Source organism: Micropterus salmoides, unplaced genomic scaffold (genome assembly GCF_014851395.1).
Source record: "Micropterus salmoides isolate LMB-PRFRI ecotype aquatic unplaced genomic scaffold, ASM1485139v1 Ms_hic_scaffold_5, whole genome shotgun sequence".
In the NCBI taxonomy this organism is placed as follows: Eukaryota; Metazoa; Chordata; class Actinopteri; order Centrarchiformes; family Centrarchidae; genus Micropterus; species Micropterus salmoides.
Genome location: NW_024044237.1, coordinates 25,042,015 through 25,057,020, shown reverse-complemented (window position 1 = coordinate 25,057,020; position 15,006 = coordinate 25,042,015). Strand labels below are relative to the sequence as shown.

General features: G+C 39.0%; 1 protein-coding gene across 3 annotated transcripts in view; it reads left to right on the top strand.

Moving 5' to 3' along the window:
* enox2 (ecto-NOX disulfide-thiol exchanger 2) overlaps positions 1 to 15,006 on the top strand; it is a 198,904-nt gene that overhangs the window by 138,880 nt on the left and 45,018 nt on the right. For all 3 annotated transcript variants that reach the window (XM_038699860.1, XM_038699858.1, XM_038699859.1), the window contains one exon: positions 14,105 to 14,260. In XM_038699860.1, the coding sequence (XP_038555788.1) occupies positions 14,105 to 14,260 (156 nt within the window). The remainder of the gene's footprint in view (positions 1 to 14,104; positions 14,261 to 15,006) is intronic.

Here is a 15,006-nt window from a genome sequence, read left to right as displayed (position 1 = left end):
TACAATACAATATGCCTAATGTTGGTTGCCTTTGCTTAGTCTGTATTGTTAAGCTCTTTCTAGAAGCATTTTATGCATACTTTTTTGTATTTTCACATTTGCACTTGTTAGTGTAATTAATAAGATGTCCTTTCTTGCTCATACTATATTCACATCATACCGATGTGATTCAATCCTTTTTCCCTCCAGCTATTTTTCCTTGCAGATGTGGCAAAGCGAGATTATTTAGAAAACAGAACTAAAGGATATCAATAAAAACCTCAGTGTACGGGAGCTTTAACTTAGATCCTTGCCTTAAGTCCGGTGGTCTTTTTGCATCTAAAACAGATTCTGTCATTTAGAGAATGAACAGGACTTTTTCTTATTGTGGGGGACTGAGTTTTAACATTTAGATTTGTGAAATGGTAGGTTTGTTTATTAGCAAAATTTTCATTGACTGCTTTAGTGTTCAGGGGCCTGTATCACGAAGCAGGATTTGAGCTTATCGAGGTAACTTCAGGGTTAAACCTGACCTTTCAATACCACGACAGTGGTTCACTTCTTACCGGGGTAGATCGCCATGGTAACTTATGCTGAATGGCTAACCTGCTCTGGAGCTGGTTATGTTCCAGATAAGAGATCAACTCTATAAAAGTACCACCTACTGACCAATCAGCTCTCTTGGAAAATGACATCACCATCTGTAGGAAATCCCACAGACTGTTTTATAGGCTGCTTTATGTTTCCCGGTAATGTGGAGAAACTTCTGTAGGCTATAGCGATATCATCCTACAGAGACTGATTTGAAAACCTTGTAAGCTACTATTGTACATGTTTTTACAGTAGGCTAAGCCTACTCACTGCTTTGAAATGTGTTTTATATTTTTTATTTGTTCCCCAGTCCGTTTCAAACAGCCTGTCGCAGCCATTAAAATAAATGGGTTTCATTTTTCTTACGGAAGCTGAATACAGCATTTTGGTAGGGAGACTGAAATAAATTTTAATGTGAACGCAGGCCATTTATTTTAGGTTAGTAGCTATCTTATAGGCTATCACAGAGACTGGTCATGTTCCACCGATGCCATCGTCCATCGGCGATGGCTGACAGACATCACGATGTTGAGCAAGCATCGTGATTGTAAACCCCCCCACCCCGCAAAACAAATCTCAAATTTTCACATTATACCACCCTGTGAAAGCAGCTTTTAATGACCACAAACATTCTTATTCTTGTTTTTACGTATGCTTTGCACCTGCCTCGGATTTCTCTTCTCCCCACACTCTGACACACTCACACACACACACACACCTCAGGTAAACACCCCGGCTTGCCCCGCCTCTCTCTGTCTCTCACCGCGAATTGTAACGAAAGTTCATAGTAAATTTTTTTTACAAGTGAAGTTTGTGCGAGAACACATGTACATAAGGCGACTTCTGCCTCGCCCGCGCGCCCGTTGACATCGTCTATCCCGATGTTTCATTGCAGACATCGTCCGATGGAAATTTTGTAGACATCACCCAACCCTATTCAACACACGGCTGCTTGAGAGGCACCCGAGCTTCTCTTCTCCCTCGCCTCTTTCCGCCGACAGAGATTAGCAGCCCAGAGAACCTGATATGGAGAGGGCAGAGGAGAGTACCGGCAGCTTGGGAGAAGTCCCGGTACGCAAGAAAATGTCCCGGTGCGCCAAAGAGCCAATTGTCGAGGTGCCGGTGCCGGCGTGTACCGGCCCACTTCAAGCACTGTGCTAAAGTAACATTGGAATAAACCGGATGAGCTGAGTCATTGAGTTGGGATTGCAATGCTGTCATCAGTCTTAGGATGGCATACACAGACAAGTTATACAATAGCTAGTAAATCAAAACCACAACATATCTCTCTGTCTGTAGTCTCTCATACTCATTATTACTTCCTTTGTCTCTCAACCTTTTCTGTTGGCAATAAATGCATTAATAAAATGCAGACAGTGTGACACTTGCATACTTTGTGTCCAGTACATACCATTGAGAGCCTTAAACTGTAAACTCTACTACACCTCTAGAAAAGGATTCCAGCTGAGTTCCTTTTCCAAGCAATTATCAAGATTTTACAACAAACCACATCAGCTTTGTCAGAAACAGAAACATGTATTTGTCTAATTTCTGCTCCTCTATTTATATGACAAATGGGTAATGTGCACACTAGAGGGCTGAGCTCATAATTTATTTGATTATTTCTCCTGTGTTATTTTAACATCTAGGAGCATCTTGTAAGCACAAGTTTGAGCTACTGTATTCTGATCTACTGCTATAACATTCAGCCTTACCGATTGCTCTGCTATCTATAACATTAGGTTCAGCAGCACCCTCCCACTCTTCATTTCTGAAGAGTTATTCTGCCATGTCTTTTCTCTCTCCTCAGTAGAAAGCCTTTCCCTAAAGCCTTTTATAAATCACTTCCCACTTCTTAGCTGAAATGCACTTTCATATTTGAAATATGCCAGGCGCGTGTGCATATGTGTGTGTGTGTGTACACTTGGAGACGAACAGTCTTCCAAATGCACTCCTCTGCAAATATTAAGGAAAGTGCACACACTCAGGCCTGGCATATTTCAAATATGGTAAACAAAAGCCTTTCTACTGAGGAGAGAGAGAGAGAGAGAGAGAGAGAAGACACAAGCTGTAGAGGAACTTCTCATAAAGGGATGGGAAGTAGAGGAGATGAACCTAATTCCAGAGATAAAGACTGGATGCTGGACACACACATCCATTCAAGAGGATGTTTTTCAGATGAGTGGTGTGTTGAGGGCACAGACTTCCTCCTCTCAAACTTTATTTTCAGCGCTTTTTACAGTAGACATTTTAATTTGTGATAGCATATATAGTTCATATATACATAGTTCCTTGAACAGCTGCTGTTCCTGGTTCATGCTTGTAAAATATGGTATTTTGTAACGTCATACCAGATAACATCTCTCTCTGTGTTCTCTGCAAAATGCTAAAATGGGTCGCCAAATATACTTTGGCCGCCATTAATATACCTGGGCGGCACAACGCCAGAGCCCTGAAACTGGCACACATGAATGGAATGCAGCAATTAGTGATGTTATTAGCTGCACCCGTGTTTGGCAAGTCAAAATGTCTCCCGTAAGAAAGGTCATTTAAACTGCTCCTACAATTAATCAGACCCTCTGCCAGCTTTTGCCTACAGTTATTTTTAAAACCACGTTTGGACTGTGTTTGTGTAATGGGAAGGAAAAGTGAGAGACCCATAGGCCTTTATCACAGCAGACATTTTGACTGGTTAAAGCAGGAACCAAATTGTGTCAAGTCTCTCAATAGTGAGCCAGTATGCACAATAAAAGGACCCTGGAACTAGCTAACGTAAATGGTTGATTGTAATGTTATTAGTTACACTTGTGTTTTTCCTGGTATGATGAGCCAAATTGTCTAAGGACAAACAAAAAGGTGTAATTAGTTCCATCCTAAGAGGTGTAAAAAACTAACATGGGTAGATTCAAGCACAGCCTGTTAACCCCGCACCACACAGTCCTGAGAAGAGCTGTAATCGAACAAAATACTGTCCTGTGTGGGTTTAACATGGGTGTACAGGGCCTTTTAAGCCTCAACTGGGTAATATGTCAGGTATCACTTTCGGAAGGGTGCTGCAGAGAGGAAAGAAGGGAGGAGACCGTGATGGAGAGGGAGGAGACTCAGGTTAAGAGGACAGCTGTGTCTCCCCTCATGGATCATCTGGAATAACAGCTGGTGTTTCCCTACCTTTTTCCTCTTCCTCCCTTTCTCCTTTCCTGTGCTCCCTGGCTCCCCACTCTCTCCCTCGCCATCCTAAATTACCCAACATCTCATTTATATCCCATTACAGCTGAGTCAGCCACTGTAACCCAGTGCTACATTAGAACACGTGCTGTTCAGTTGCTCTTCACAGAGCTGAGCTCCTTAACACACTTAGACTGCACTGAGTCACACTGTAATGCTCATCTGGGCTCAAACGGTACATACTGTAAACGAAAGGTGTAATAAGTCAAACAACTGACAACTAAATACATAATGTATCAATAATTTAACAAATTAAAAACTATTTTTTTCTTTCCCAGCTAAACATTAAAAATATACACTTAACACTATACACAAAAAATACACTTCTGAGTACGTTTCAGAAGTGTGCTGCTGTTTTTATCACCTCTCTAAGCTTTAAAGGCATTTTAAATATATTACTCACACGCCTATACTTTCCACCGATGCATTTTTCACTTCACTTAAGCCAGAAGAACTTTACTTGTTGAATCTAAGGAGAATTATGTAAGTGGGTAAAGATCCACTTACGCTCTCCTCTTTCTTGCCTCTTTTTCTCAGCCAATGAGGAAGACAAAGAAGCTCAAGGTTAGCCACTAACAACGCCCCAATATGTGTAAATTCAGCTTTACAAACTGTTTAGTTCTATATTAGATGTACTTTGTGCTTAACATGGCACCTACACACCTCTTTTTTTTAATTTTCATGCTTTCTATAGTCAGACCAGTTTCCTCATGAATGTCTGTAAGCACAAAGCTCTTATACTGTCATGCAGCACTTGTTACCAGAGCACCTTGTGCCATTGAAGAAACCAGGTGAATTAGTTATTGATTCTCCATCATGACTCAACATCATCTTTGTCTCCTTTTTCTTTCACCTTCAAACAACAGGGGAGAATTTACTGTCACTCTCTTTGTCCTTTCCTATTCGATCTATGGTTGTTTGTGCATGTGTTCGATCGGTCGTATGTTTCCTGCATGTAGGTTTACGTGGCTTTTTATGTCATTTGTCAGGCTCATTTATTAAAAGAGACTGCCTGTGCCATAGTGCTTTCTTTACACATTAGAGTTTGCCTCTCTTTCATCCACTGTGTGCCTGGAATGTATTTCTTCACCACCGAGTCTTTCCCTGCCTCCAGCCAAGTGGATTTATCCAGATAGACAGCTGGGTAAACAGACCATTGTGGGCAGAGCCTTCAATGCTCTGCAGCCTCACAAAGCCCAATGCATGTCTCCATTGATGACAGTTTTATTGCTATACATGGACTCGGCAGTGGTTGTGTATGTTAGAAAGTTATTATGACATTTTTGTATTAGTGAAGTGTTTAGATAGAGGGAGAGATTTTCTGAGCACTGTATTGGTATATGGTGCTTAACATACAAAGGAGTTTTTGTGGTGTAGGTCCTACTGGTGCTCGATGGCACGTGGACGTTCTTGGATGTCCTCCATAATATTAATTTATTTCTATACTTTATTTACATAGTATTATTTTTATTCTATGTCCCCCAGAATCATAGTTGTACCATTGCTATGTTCTTCTGTCTGTTCTGTATATATGACATATATTGCATGTCTGTGGACAGATTATAAAGCCCTGAGGGGCAAATTTATGGCTATATAAATAAAATTGACTTGACTTGTATAGCTCAATGTCGGCAACAGTTTCTGACACACCTAAGCCGCCCCCACCCCCAGAAAAATAAAACGGGGCAGAGGAAACTCAAGTAGTGACCCCACCCCTCACCAGATAGCAGTCAAAGCTTTAAATAGGAAAATGGCAATAACTAAAAAATATGAAGTTGCGGAACTGAGCAGAAATCCAAAAACTGACTTTAATAGTTCTAAAACTAATGTAGTAAGTCAAATAAAGCCATGAGCCAGAGTGTTTAGTACATTGCACCACCATCCAAAATGTAAATACAGTAGATAGGTGAACCTTTTGTTTAACTATTCATACATGAGTTTAAGACCAGAGTGCCTGTGGTTCTGGAAAACATTAAAAGTAATGCTGAAGGATCCAGTTTTCGGACATACCATGACAATTTGTTTGAGATTTTGGGACTCTGATTTCAAGTTGATCTTGTTAATTTTGAGTGTGTGTCACCGTAGGTCCATCGGCCCCCGCCCCCCCAACAAAAAAAAAATCTTAAATTTTCATATTTTACCAGTTATATGCTGAAAATCGTTTTTTATGTCATGAACATTACATGAATAAGTCATGTCTTATTGTCAGAAAGCCCCAAAACCTGGTGAGTAAAATCTCAGATATAGTGTGAACTGTGAGAATGGAGCAGAAACTTCAACATTAACAGCAGGAATCCACATCTGGTTTCAACATATTTGACATCTGACAGAGACGGAGAGAGTATATCGTTTTCAGGGAGCGTTCACCATGTATTTCCCCAACTTTCATAAGTAGTCTCTCCAGCATGTCCAGACTATAAGTAGAACCAGATGGAAAGCTATAGAGTTCCTCCTCTATATTACTCTCAAAATACAGACCTCCCAAGATTTTTATGATTATACAAGACACTTGACAGTAGCCTATGTATTTAATCAATGCTCTTTTACATTTAACGATTTCCTCAGTGCATTTGACTTTGATTTAAAGAGTCCACCAGTGCTTCCCACCCTTATTGGCTTGTGACCCCTTAAAATGAAAATATGCTCTTTCTTAATCTTCTTTAATCATCTTGTAACCATTCAGATGTATCCAATCCTTCCTCCAAGGTTCAGATTGTACTACACAACACCGAGAGCCTTAAACACCAAACCACCTTTCAGTGAGGTTTAGTGGAAAGTAGCAGTATGGCTTTTTTTCCTCTTAACATGCTTTCTTGTTTTTTTGTTCGTCTGACCTTGAAAGCTAAGTGTATTTTGCCTTACCAATAACTGAACAGCAGCCCAGGCCCCCGCACAACATCTTAGGCATTATTATTAGAGAAGCCTATTACACGGCTTCTGTAATAATAGATGTCTATTTTATCACAGGGATGATTGGTTTTGATTAGCCATTTTGGTTTTCACACATTTTGGGTAAAAGATGCTCATTGGACAAAAGGAAAATGTGTAGAACTAACAAAGGATGCCTGGTGGCCACACACACACGCACACACACACACACACACACACACACAAAACTTTAGCTTTTCACACACATGTATTTGCAAGTTTATCAGAATTAATTTTAGATGCACATTCCTATGCATGAATATACACACACGCGCGCACATACGCGCACACACACACACACACACAAAACTTTAGCTTTTCACACACATGTATTTGCAAGTTTATCAGAATTAATTTTAGATGCACATTACTATGCATGAATACACACACACACACACACACACACACACACACACACACACACACACACACACTCAAACACCCTAGGGAATAGATAAGCAGGCTCCAGGGACCGACGACTGTTCTCTGAATACACAACTACTCCTTTGTCTGCCGCATCCGACTCCCACTGTTGCCACAAACCCCTCCACCACTGTACAAAAAAACACAGAGACACAGAACCACAGTGGAATATATGAAAACTTTGTGTCATGCCTCATAACCAACCATCTGAATGAATTAAGAGGGTATAAGCCCCCCCCAACAAAGATATGAATCGAGATCCTCTCATTTTCACAAATTAGCTCACCTGGATTAACATCAGGAAATAGATTATCTGACATTCCTTTGCCGTAAGCGGTTTCCAGTCCTTGGACAGAATGTAGTGTCCCATTCTGCTGACTGCTCAGGAGCTGCACTGGTACGATGCCAGCGGATTTTGGCTGCATGTAGGCGGACAGAGTAGATACACAGTATGTCTGGGAAAACATACAGAGCAGTAGTTATAGGGCTACAGAAATAGGATTTTCTGACAGTTCTTCCTCTCTGTGGCAGCTATATTAGATTGTAGGCTAGATATTGTTAAAAGCTAGATTTATTATGGAGATTTGACTATGGAGGTGTCGGATAAAGAAGACTGATTTTGGAAGGCAAAATAAGGTAGCAGATTCTTATTTAGATGTAATGGAAAGGGAGATGGAATAACTTTTATAAAACAGGAAGGTTTTTTCTCCATTTCTGTCCTGCAGGTTGTTGGCTGGAGAAATGTTCCTGTAAGAGAAATGAAGTCGGATGCTCATATAAAAATTCAAAGAGGGTGACTCTTGGCAGAGATTGAGAGAGGCAGATTTCAGCCATTGGTAGGGTTCCAGGTGGCGTGGCTAGCTCTCCTCATTAGAGAATATTATCCAGCATACCTCAGAGCAACCGCCTATGTCGCCCCTCCAACCCTCCACCCACCGCTGACTGCTAGAAGGGACAGTTTACCCTGGAAATCAGAGAGCAGAAACACTGGGAGGGGAGAGGAGGATGACATTAATGGCCAGGAGTTTCACACAATCAAATATCTATTTTGCTATTTCTGTTTCCTCTCTCTGCACCTCCTGAATGATGGGCAACTCCAAATGTAATTACTTTTGAACAAACCTCCAGGAAACCGATTAGTTGACATCAAAAAGACATAATGAAGATGAAATGGAGGTAGAACGAAGGAGAATTTGTACAATAACCTTAGAGGCCAACTTTGTGTGTATGTGTGTGTCTGCACTCATGCATGATACTGTACAATTCACAAACATCTTGCTGCTAGCATGAGAGAGAATAGAGACTAAAACTCTACGAGCACGGTAAAAAGGATCAGACAGATGTGTGACCGTGTGTGGGTGGACCCAGCCCCAGGTTTCTTTTGTTGTTCTTCTTCAAGCGGTGCTCTCTAAATCTCTCTATGAAGTCTCTGCTGAGTCAGAGAAACCTACTCTTCCTCTCTCTCACTGACTAAACAGCATATTGGATGGTAGTACATGCTGTATCTTAGTTACACTGTTTATAAAGTGCATCCGAGAATATTGTTTCTTTCAAAGACACTGTAAAACAAAATGTATCATTTCATATATGAAATGCAAAAGCAAGAGAATTTTTCTAGATTTCAGCCCATGATTATTCTTCGTTTTCCAAAAATTGTTTTGTCTGTAAATGTCATGCGTCAGAAAATGCAAAAACATGTCCTCCATGTTTTTTGCCAGAGCCCAAGATTTAAATTTTTTGTTCAACCGAAATGTCCAAAATTGTTTTGTATACTACCATAGAAGACTAAGAAAAACCAAATATTCACATTTGAGAGCCTGGAATCACTGAATTTGCTTAAATTATGATGTAAATGTTGTTTAATTATCTGTCAACCGACAAAGTAATGGACTAATCATTTCAGCTCTTCTCCCAAGTACTTTACCTCTGGCTCATCCTTGCCCATTTGTACAATTATCAAAGCTCACCATTATTAACCTATCTCTCATTATCTAATCTATTCCAGGCTGGTCTCTAAATTACCATTAATTTAGTTTACTGGGTAAATAAATTAAACCCAAGTAATGGTCTCATGGAACAATTCTGTGCTGGTTCTCATTATTTAGTGTTTGCTACCCTACAGTCTTTTAATTCACAATTATGTATGATTCGATTGTAAACTTATAATACCCACAGTGCTTAAGTATTCAAAACATTTCTTCTAGGCGAATCATTTGTTAAAACTGAATTGAGATCATTCTGAAGATATATTTTGGCACACTATTGTTTGTGCCTGAATACACTGCCTGTGCTCTCCCATGGCTCCCACACAATGCATACTTATTTCTAACCTTCCAGTGTTTCTTAGCCACACTAGATTATAGACAGTGTTGGACAAAGTACTCAGATAATACTTAAATTAAAGTAGCAAACGCACACAAAAAAATACTCCAGAAAAGTCCTGCCTTAAAAAGTACAAAAGTGTTATAAGCTATGCATTTCAAAAGTAAATGTACTCATGGTACAGAATTGTTGCTTTAGTACTGTTTTATATAGTTCTGTTATATCTCTGTCTCACTCACTCACTCACTCACTCACTCACTCACTCTCTCTCTCTCTCTTTCTCTCGCTCTCTCGCTCTCTCTCATTGGATTATTATTATGAAGCAATAACAACATTTTAATGTTGTAGCAGGTGTAGAGTGGGCTAATAATTACTACTTTAGTAGTAATATATATGAATACATCATATTTTGTAAACTTGATCTTCAAATGTCTTGTTTTGTCCGACCATCGGTCCAAAATCCAACAATGTTCACTTTACTGTCACGTATGTCTAAGAAAAGCAGAAAATAAATAAAAAAACATTTCCCTCTGCAATGCAGTGGAGTAGAATAGTACAGTACTTAAGTAAATGTACCTAGTTTCTTTCCATCACTGATTTATGGGAAACTAACTTGATTAAAAAATAAATTGATAATATAATAATAGATAACAAAGCTTGGTGTTTGTGTTACTGATCAATTTATGAATTTAGATTAAACTTTGGTTTCGCTTTTTCACTTTATTGTGAGGTTCCTCTTAAATTTGTGCATTAAGATGCAAAAGTCCAATATTTCAGCAGTTTACTACTTCAAATGTGGTGCACGTAATGGCAAATATGTCTGCCCAGAACCCTAGTTGTCCCAATAGCCATTAGAGTCCAACTAAATACAAAGGATGTGTTGTAGTATTAGAGGAATAGTAATATTAGTTAATATTAGATACAACAACGTTGATGTAGGTGCCCTGATGACCTGCTCACCCACTCATCCCTGTAGCACTGCAGATTAGTTGTTGGTGAGTGGAGCTGCCTGACTGCTTGTCCTTTTATGAAAGTGTAGTGCTCAGTGGCAGAAAATGCTTATTAACCTCATTCTACCTTCACATGATGAATTCCAGATGTAATGTGGGATTAATTTAAAAATTTTATTGATCTTCTGTAATGCCTCTGTTGGACCAGGGCCTGGGTTTATTTTTAAGCTTTCTTCTCAAGCATTTTTATTGTGATGGTTTACACCGCAGAGAGGGGAAAGGGAGATGCTGGCAAGCAGCAGATGACCAAGGTCAGATTTAAACCAAGGACACTGCCATTACAATGAATACGCCTTATTGAAATGAACTACAAGAACAAGAGCGATGTCATTTTAGTCATTTTCATTCTGGAGTGTGGGATGCAGAAGCCATGAGAAAACTCTTAACATCCATCCTGTCATTTCTTTACTTTTCTATAGGGGGCACAGGTTGGCATTTGTGGAAATTGTCTGTCTGCGCTGCTCCCTCTTGTGGATAATCTACAGTCTGTTAGAATTAAATGTGTGAGTTAGTGATTGACAAGCTAGAAGTTATTTGCATTTAAACAAAAGATAGCAAAAACATATCATACCTCATTGACTTCAAAACTTTAATCTTGTGGTGTCTCTTCACTTGTATGTTTGAACCTTGTAACTTGTTTTCTGGCATTTTGTGACCTAGGACATCTATAACATTATCATCTTAAAACTACAGCTGTGATAGGCAGAAAATTACAGGTGAAAGTGTGATTTTTTTCTGTCAGGGCCCCTAAAATCTGGAACAAACGACAGGAGGCACATTTCACACTGGCTGGCAAAACTGTCAAATCCACCAGTATAATGCATTTTCAAATGTAAACTGGACTCTAATAAATATTTAAACGGCGAGAAATAAATTTAAATCGGGAACATAACAGCAAATCCCTTTTAGAAAACTGTATAAACACATACATTGGATGAAGTGCACCCCTCTGATGTGCATCTGTTTCTACTTACAGCATGCATTGTAATGAGTAGCACTGACAGAGGGAGGAAATAATGGTACGTTAGTGATGATGAAACACGTCCTTAAGCTACATTGTTGGAGATGAGAGAACTCTGGTGGAGCTGGAAATCCTTGGGAATAAGTAAATCTCCTTTATTACACACAGCTCTGCTACATGCTTGCTTCAGGTCTCAGACTCTTTATGGACGTGGATAAATACACACACATCAACACACACTCCAGAGGGAACATGAGCAGCACTGCTGTGAAATTGCACCAGCCATGTCCTGATGTAACCAGATCTTTTACTCTACGTGAAATGACATCTAGTTTGCTTTGCATTAAAATACAATGTATTACCTCATAAGCATGTTTCTTAATTTTACCACTGGAACAGTAGAGCATTGGCTCAAGCATTATTTCTAAGATTTTTACAATGTTTTCTTCCACAGAGCATACTCTGTTTTGTTTCCTCAGTCCTTTTCTATGCAAAGTGTTTGGCATTCAGGTTGGTTACTGCACCAGCCTCCCATCTTCCATCCACTCCTTTCTTATCTTCCCTCCTGCTATCCGTCTTCTTTTCTTTCAAGTTACCGTGAAGAAGAAGCCATCAATCGACTGGCAACTAGGGTCTTTCTTATCACCTGTTCCGTCTCACTCTGACACCTGGTTAGAGACTGATGGCGAGGTCATCAGTAGACATAGTTTCCATCCATTTAACTTTAATGTAGTTCGCCCGGCTTTTTATTTTAATTTTATTTTTTAACTATGTTTTCTGTTCCTCTCTTTATATTTCCCTATTTTTGTCCTTCAGCTTATTTCATCTTCGTTTTTATTACACCCTCTGGGGCTCCAGGGATCTATTCTGAGTAGTCTGTAATGTGCATATTTCTTCATTCTCCTTCACTGTGTCATTTAATTCATCCATTTTCTATCTTAGAGTAGATTTACAGGAAATCACTTATTAGGTAGATGTTATAAAGGTAGTAAATATTTCTCCTTCAGCTGATTTATTGCTACTGATGAAAGTGCTGCACTTATTCTCTGTTGGAGAGGAAGTGAATATTTGATTACAGAGAATTCAAAACTAAGTAAAAAAGTTGAATTTAAGACTTTAAAAGAAGAAATTCATTTATTTTTCATTGTTGTAAATTGTGGCTCCTCCTGTATGGAGACCCAAAGTAATCAATATTATATAAATAAAAATGAAAAATATATATATAAATGTATATATAAATGGAATAAATAATTTGTGAAATATGTTAAAGTGTGAACACACTTCCAAAGAAGGTTGAAGACAGATTGTATTTGAAGTTTTTACTGGAAGCAACCGTGAAACTATGAAAATTACAAATATGAAAACAATGACAATACGTTAACTAGAGTGAGACAGGCAAGGTAAAAATTACTTAGTACAGCAACACAGAAACGCATGAAGCACAATGTAATAGTATATGACAGTGGTTATATTAGTTACATTGTGCTTCATGTTAAGAAGAGAGAGAGTATCACCAATGAAAGATCAATATCAAGTCCCCATAGGAAGTATAACACAGTAACTGTCTAATCTAAACATACACATAAGGTCCACAAGGATAAAAGTACAAAGAGTAAACTACACAATAGTTATGCTGACAGGATTTCAGCCGTTACTTAGAATGATGCATTAGCAACACATTGGCTCCAAACAGCTAGTATAGTGACTAACTTGGTTAGCAGTAACACAATTGTAAAAAACAAGACGCCTCAATATTTGCTTGGACACAGATCAGAGAAAATGCGGTCCCTGAATTAAGACACAGCTGTTAGTTCTTCAAACGATGCTGCCCCTGAATTTACTATGGAACTGTGTCAGTAGTGGTTGCTACTAGCATCAGAATGTTAAACTGAAACCAATTATCAGTGGTAGAATAGCCATTATTCAATATAAACACACTTAAGTGCGTCTTAGAGTCAGCAAATAGGACTTTTGGTAAAAATGTTAGCCAGTGAGTCAGATTGTTTTTGTTACATGTCAAGTATGTTACAGTGTAGATAATCTCCAGTGCATAATTTATTTTAGTGAGCCGTGTTCCTTCATGCACACATGCAGGTGCTTAAACATAACACACCCTGCGGCATAATTGTCAACTCCAAATCCTCTGCAGGTGATGTTGAGGCACATAGAGGAAGGCAGCATCACTTTCAAAAAGCTCCTTACTAGGACTCGTGTACACATAAAAAGCATGTGTGTCTGTGGAGAGAAGTGCTGCAGTATAAATCCGTATTGTAAATAAAGTTTCTCTGTTACATAGATTTCAGACCCAAGTGTGTACATTATCTATAAGGTCATCCTTCAAATGGCAGGAGTCACAGAGAGAGTGACTCACTTAAAACTTCTTAAAATATACATGTTGTTTACGAGATGATTTATTCATGAATGGCTGTGAATTCTATTATGTGTAGGCTGTTTGTGTGTCACCGTGTTGACAGAGGAATCACTCAGGGAATAAGTACACAACGTGAAATGGAACTTAAAAGATTCAGTATAGGCTGAAGTGATACCTGACCAGAGGTTAGCTGCTGGAAACAAGTCTGTGTTTTAATGCTACTGTGTAGGTGTTTGTTCTTTCCCAGGAAGGATGTGCTGTGTGATCTCATTAATATTTCTCTTCTGCCTCCAGATTTTGATCCCAACCTTGGTATGATGGCTGGCATTACCCCACTGAATCCCATGATGCCTGGACTCGGTATGGTGCCTGCACCGCTCTCCCAGGATGTGCCTGTTATCAAGGAGATCATCCACTGCAAGAGCTGCACTCTGTTCCCCCCCAACCCCAGTAAGCCATAATTTCATGCTAATCCTGTGCTGTCTACCACCCCCAACCTTCTCCTTTACCAGCATCTCCGTGAAAAAGAATTGCACCACAATCACAAGCATCTCATTTTGTAACATTGTTAGGACCTAGGAGGTAGTGTCTTGGCAAAAAACATTTTAAATAACAGGCCCAACGTTTCATGAGTTTTCAACCACATCTCATAGTCTTCCCTAAGCGGAAGGAGTTGTTCAGGTATCAAGGGTCTATGGGTTTTTACTTCAATCTGTTTTCATTATCGATTAAGCTACCGATTATTTTTTCAGTCAATTGTAGACTACCAAGAAAACCAGCTGTAACCAGAGAAACGTTAGTTATTTAGCTTGAGAAACCACTTAAATCATTAATTGAACATTTAAAAAAGTTACCTTTCATTTTCTGCTAATCGTTTTAGCTTTAAACATTTTATCATTTTGATTGAAGAAGACAAATAAGGGTGTTTATGGCAGACGTTAGCATGCATATTTAAATATTATTATTATTATATATTATATGTGAAGATTTCTGCTGTTATATGTCAGACCCAAGAATTTTATAAACATTTTGTTCTGACTTTGTATTTCAATATGGGAATCAGCAATCAGCAATGTCAGAGCCAAGAGTGGATCATTTGTATTGTACCACTTTATTTTTTCATAACCATTAACCTGATCACAAAGAACTGCATTTACATCCACAACATACGTTGGCCTTTTCCAGGGCAAGTCGCT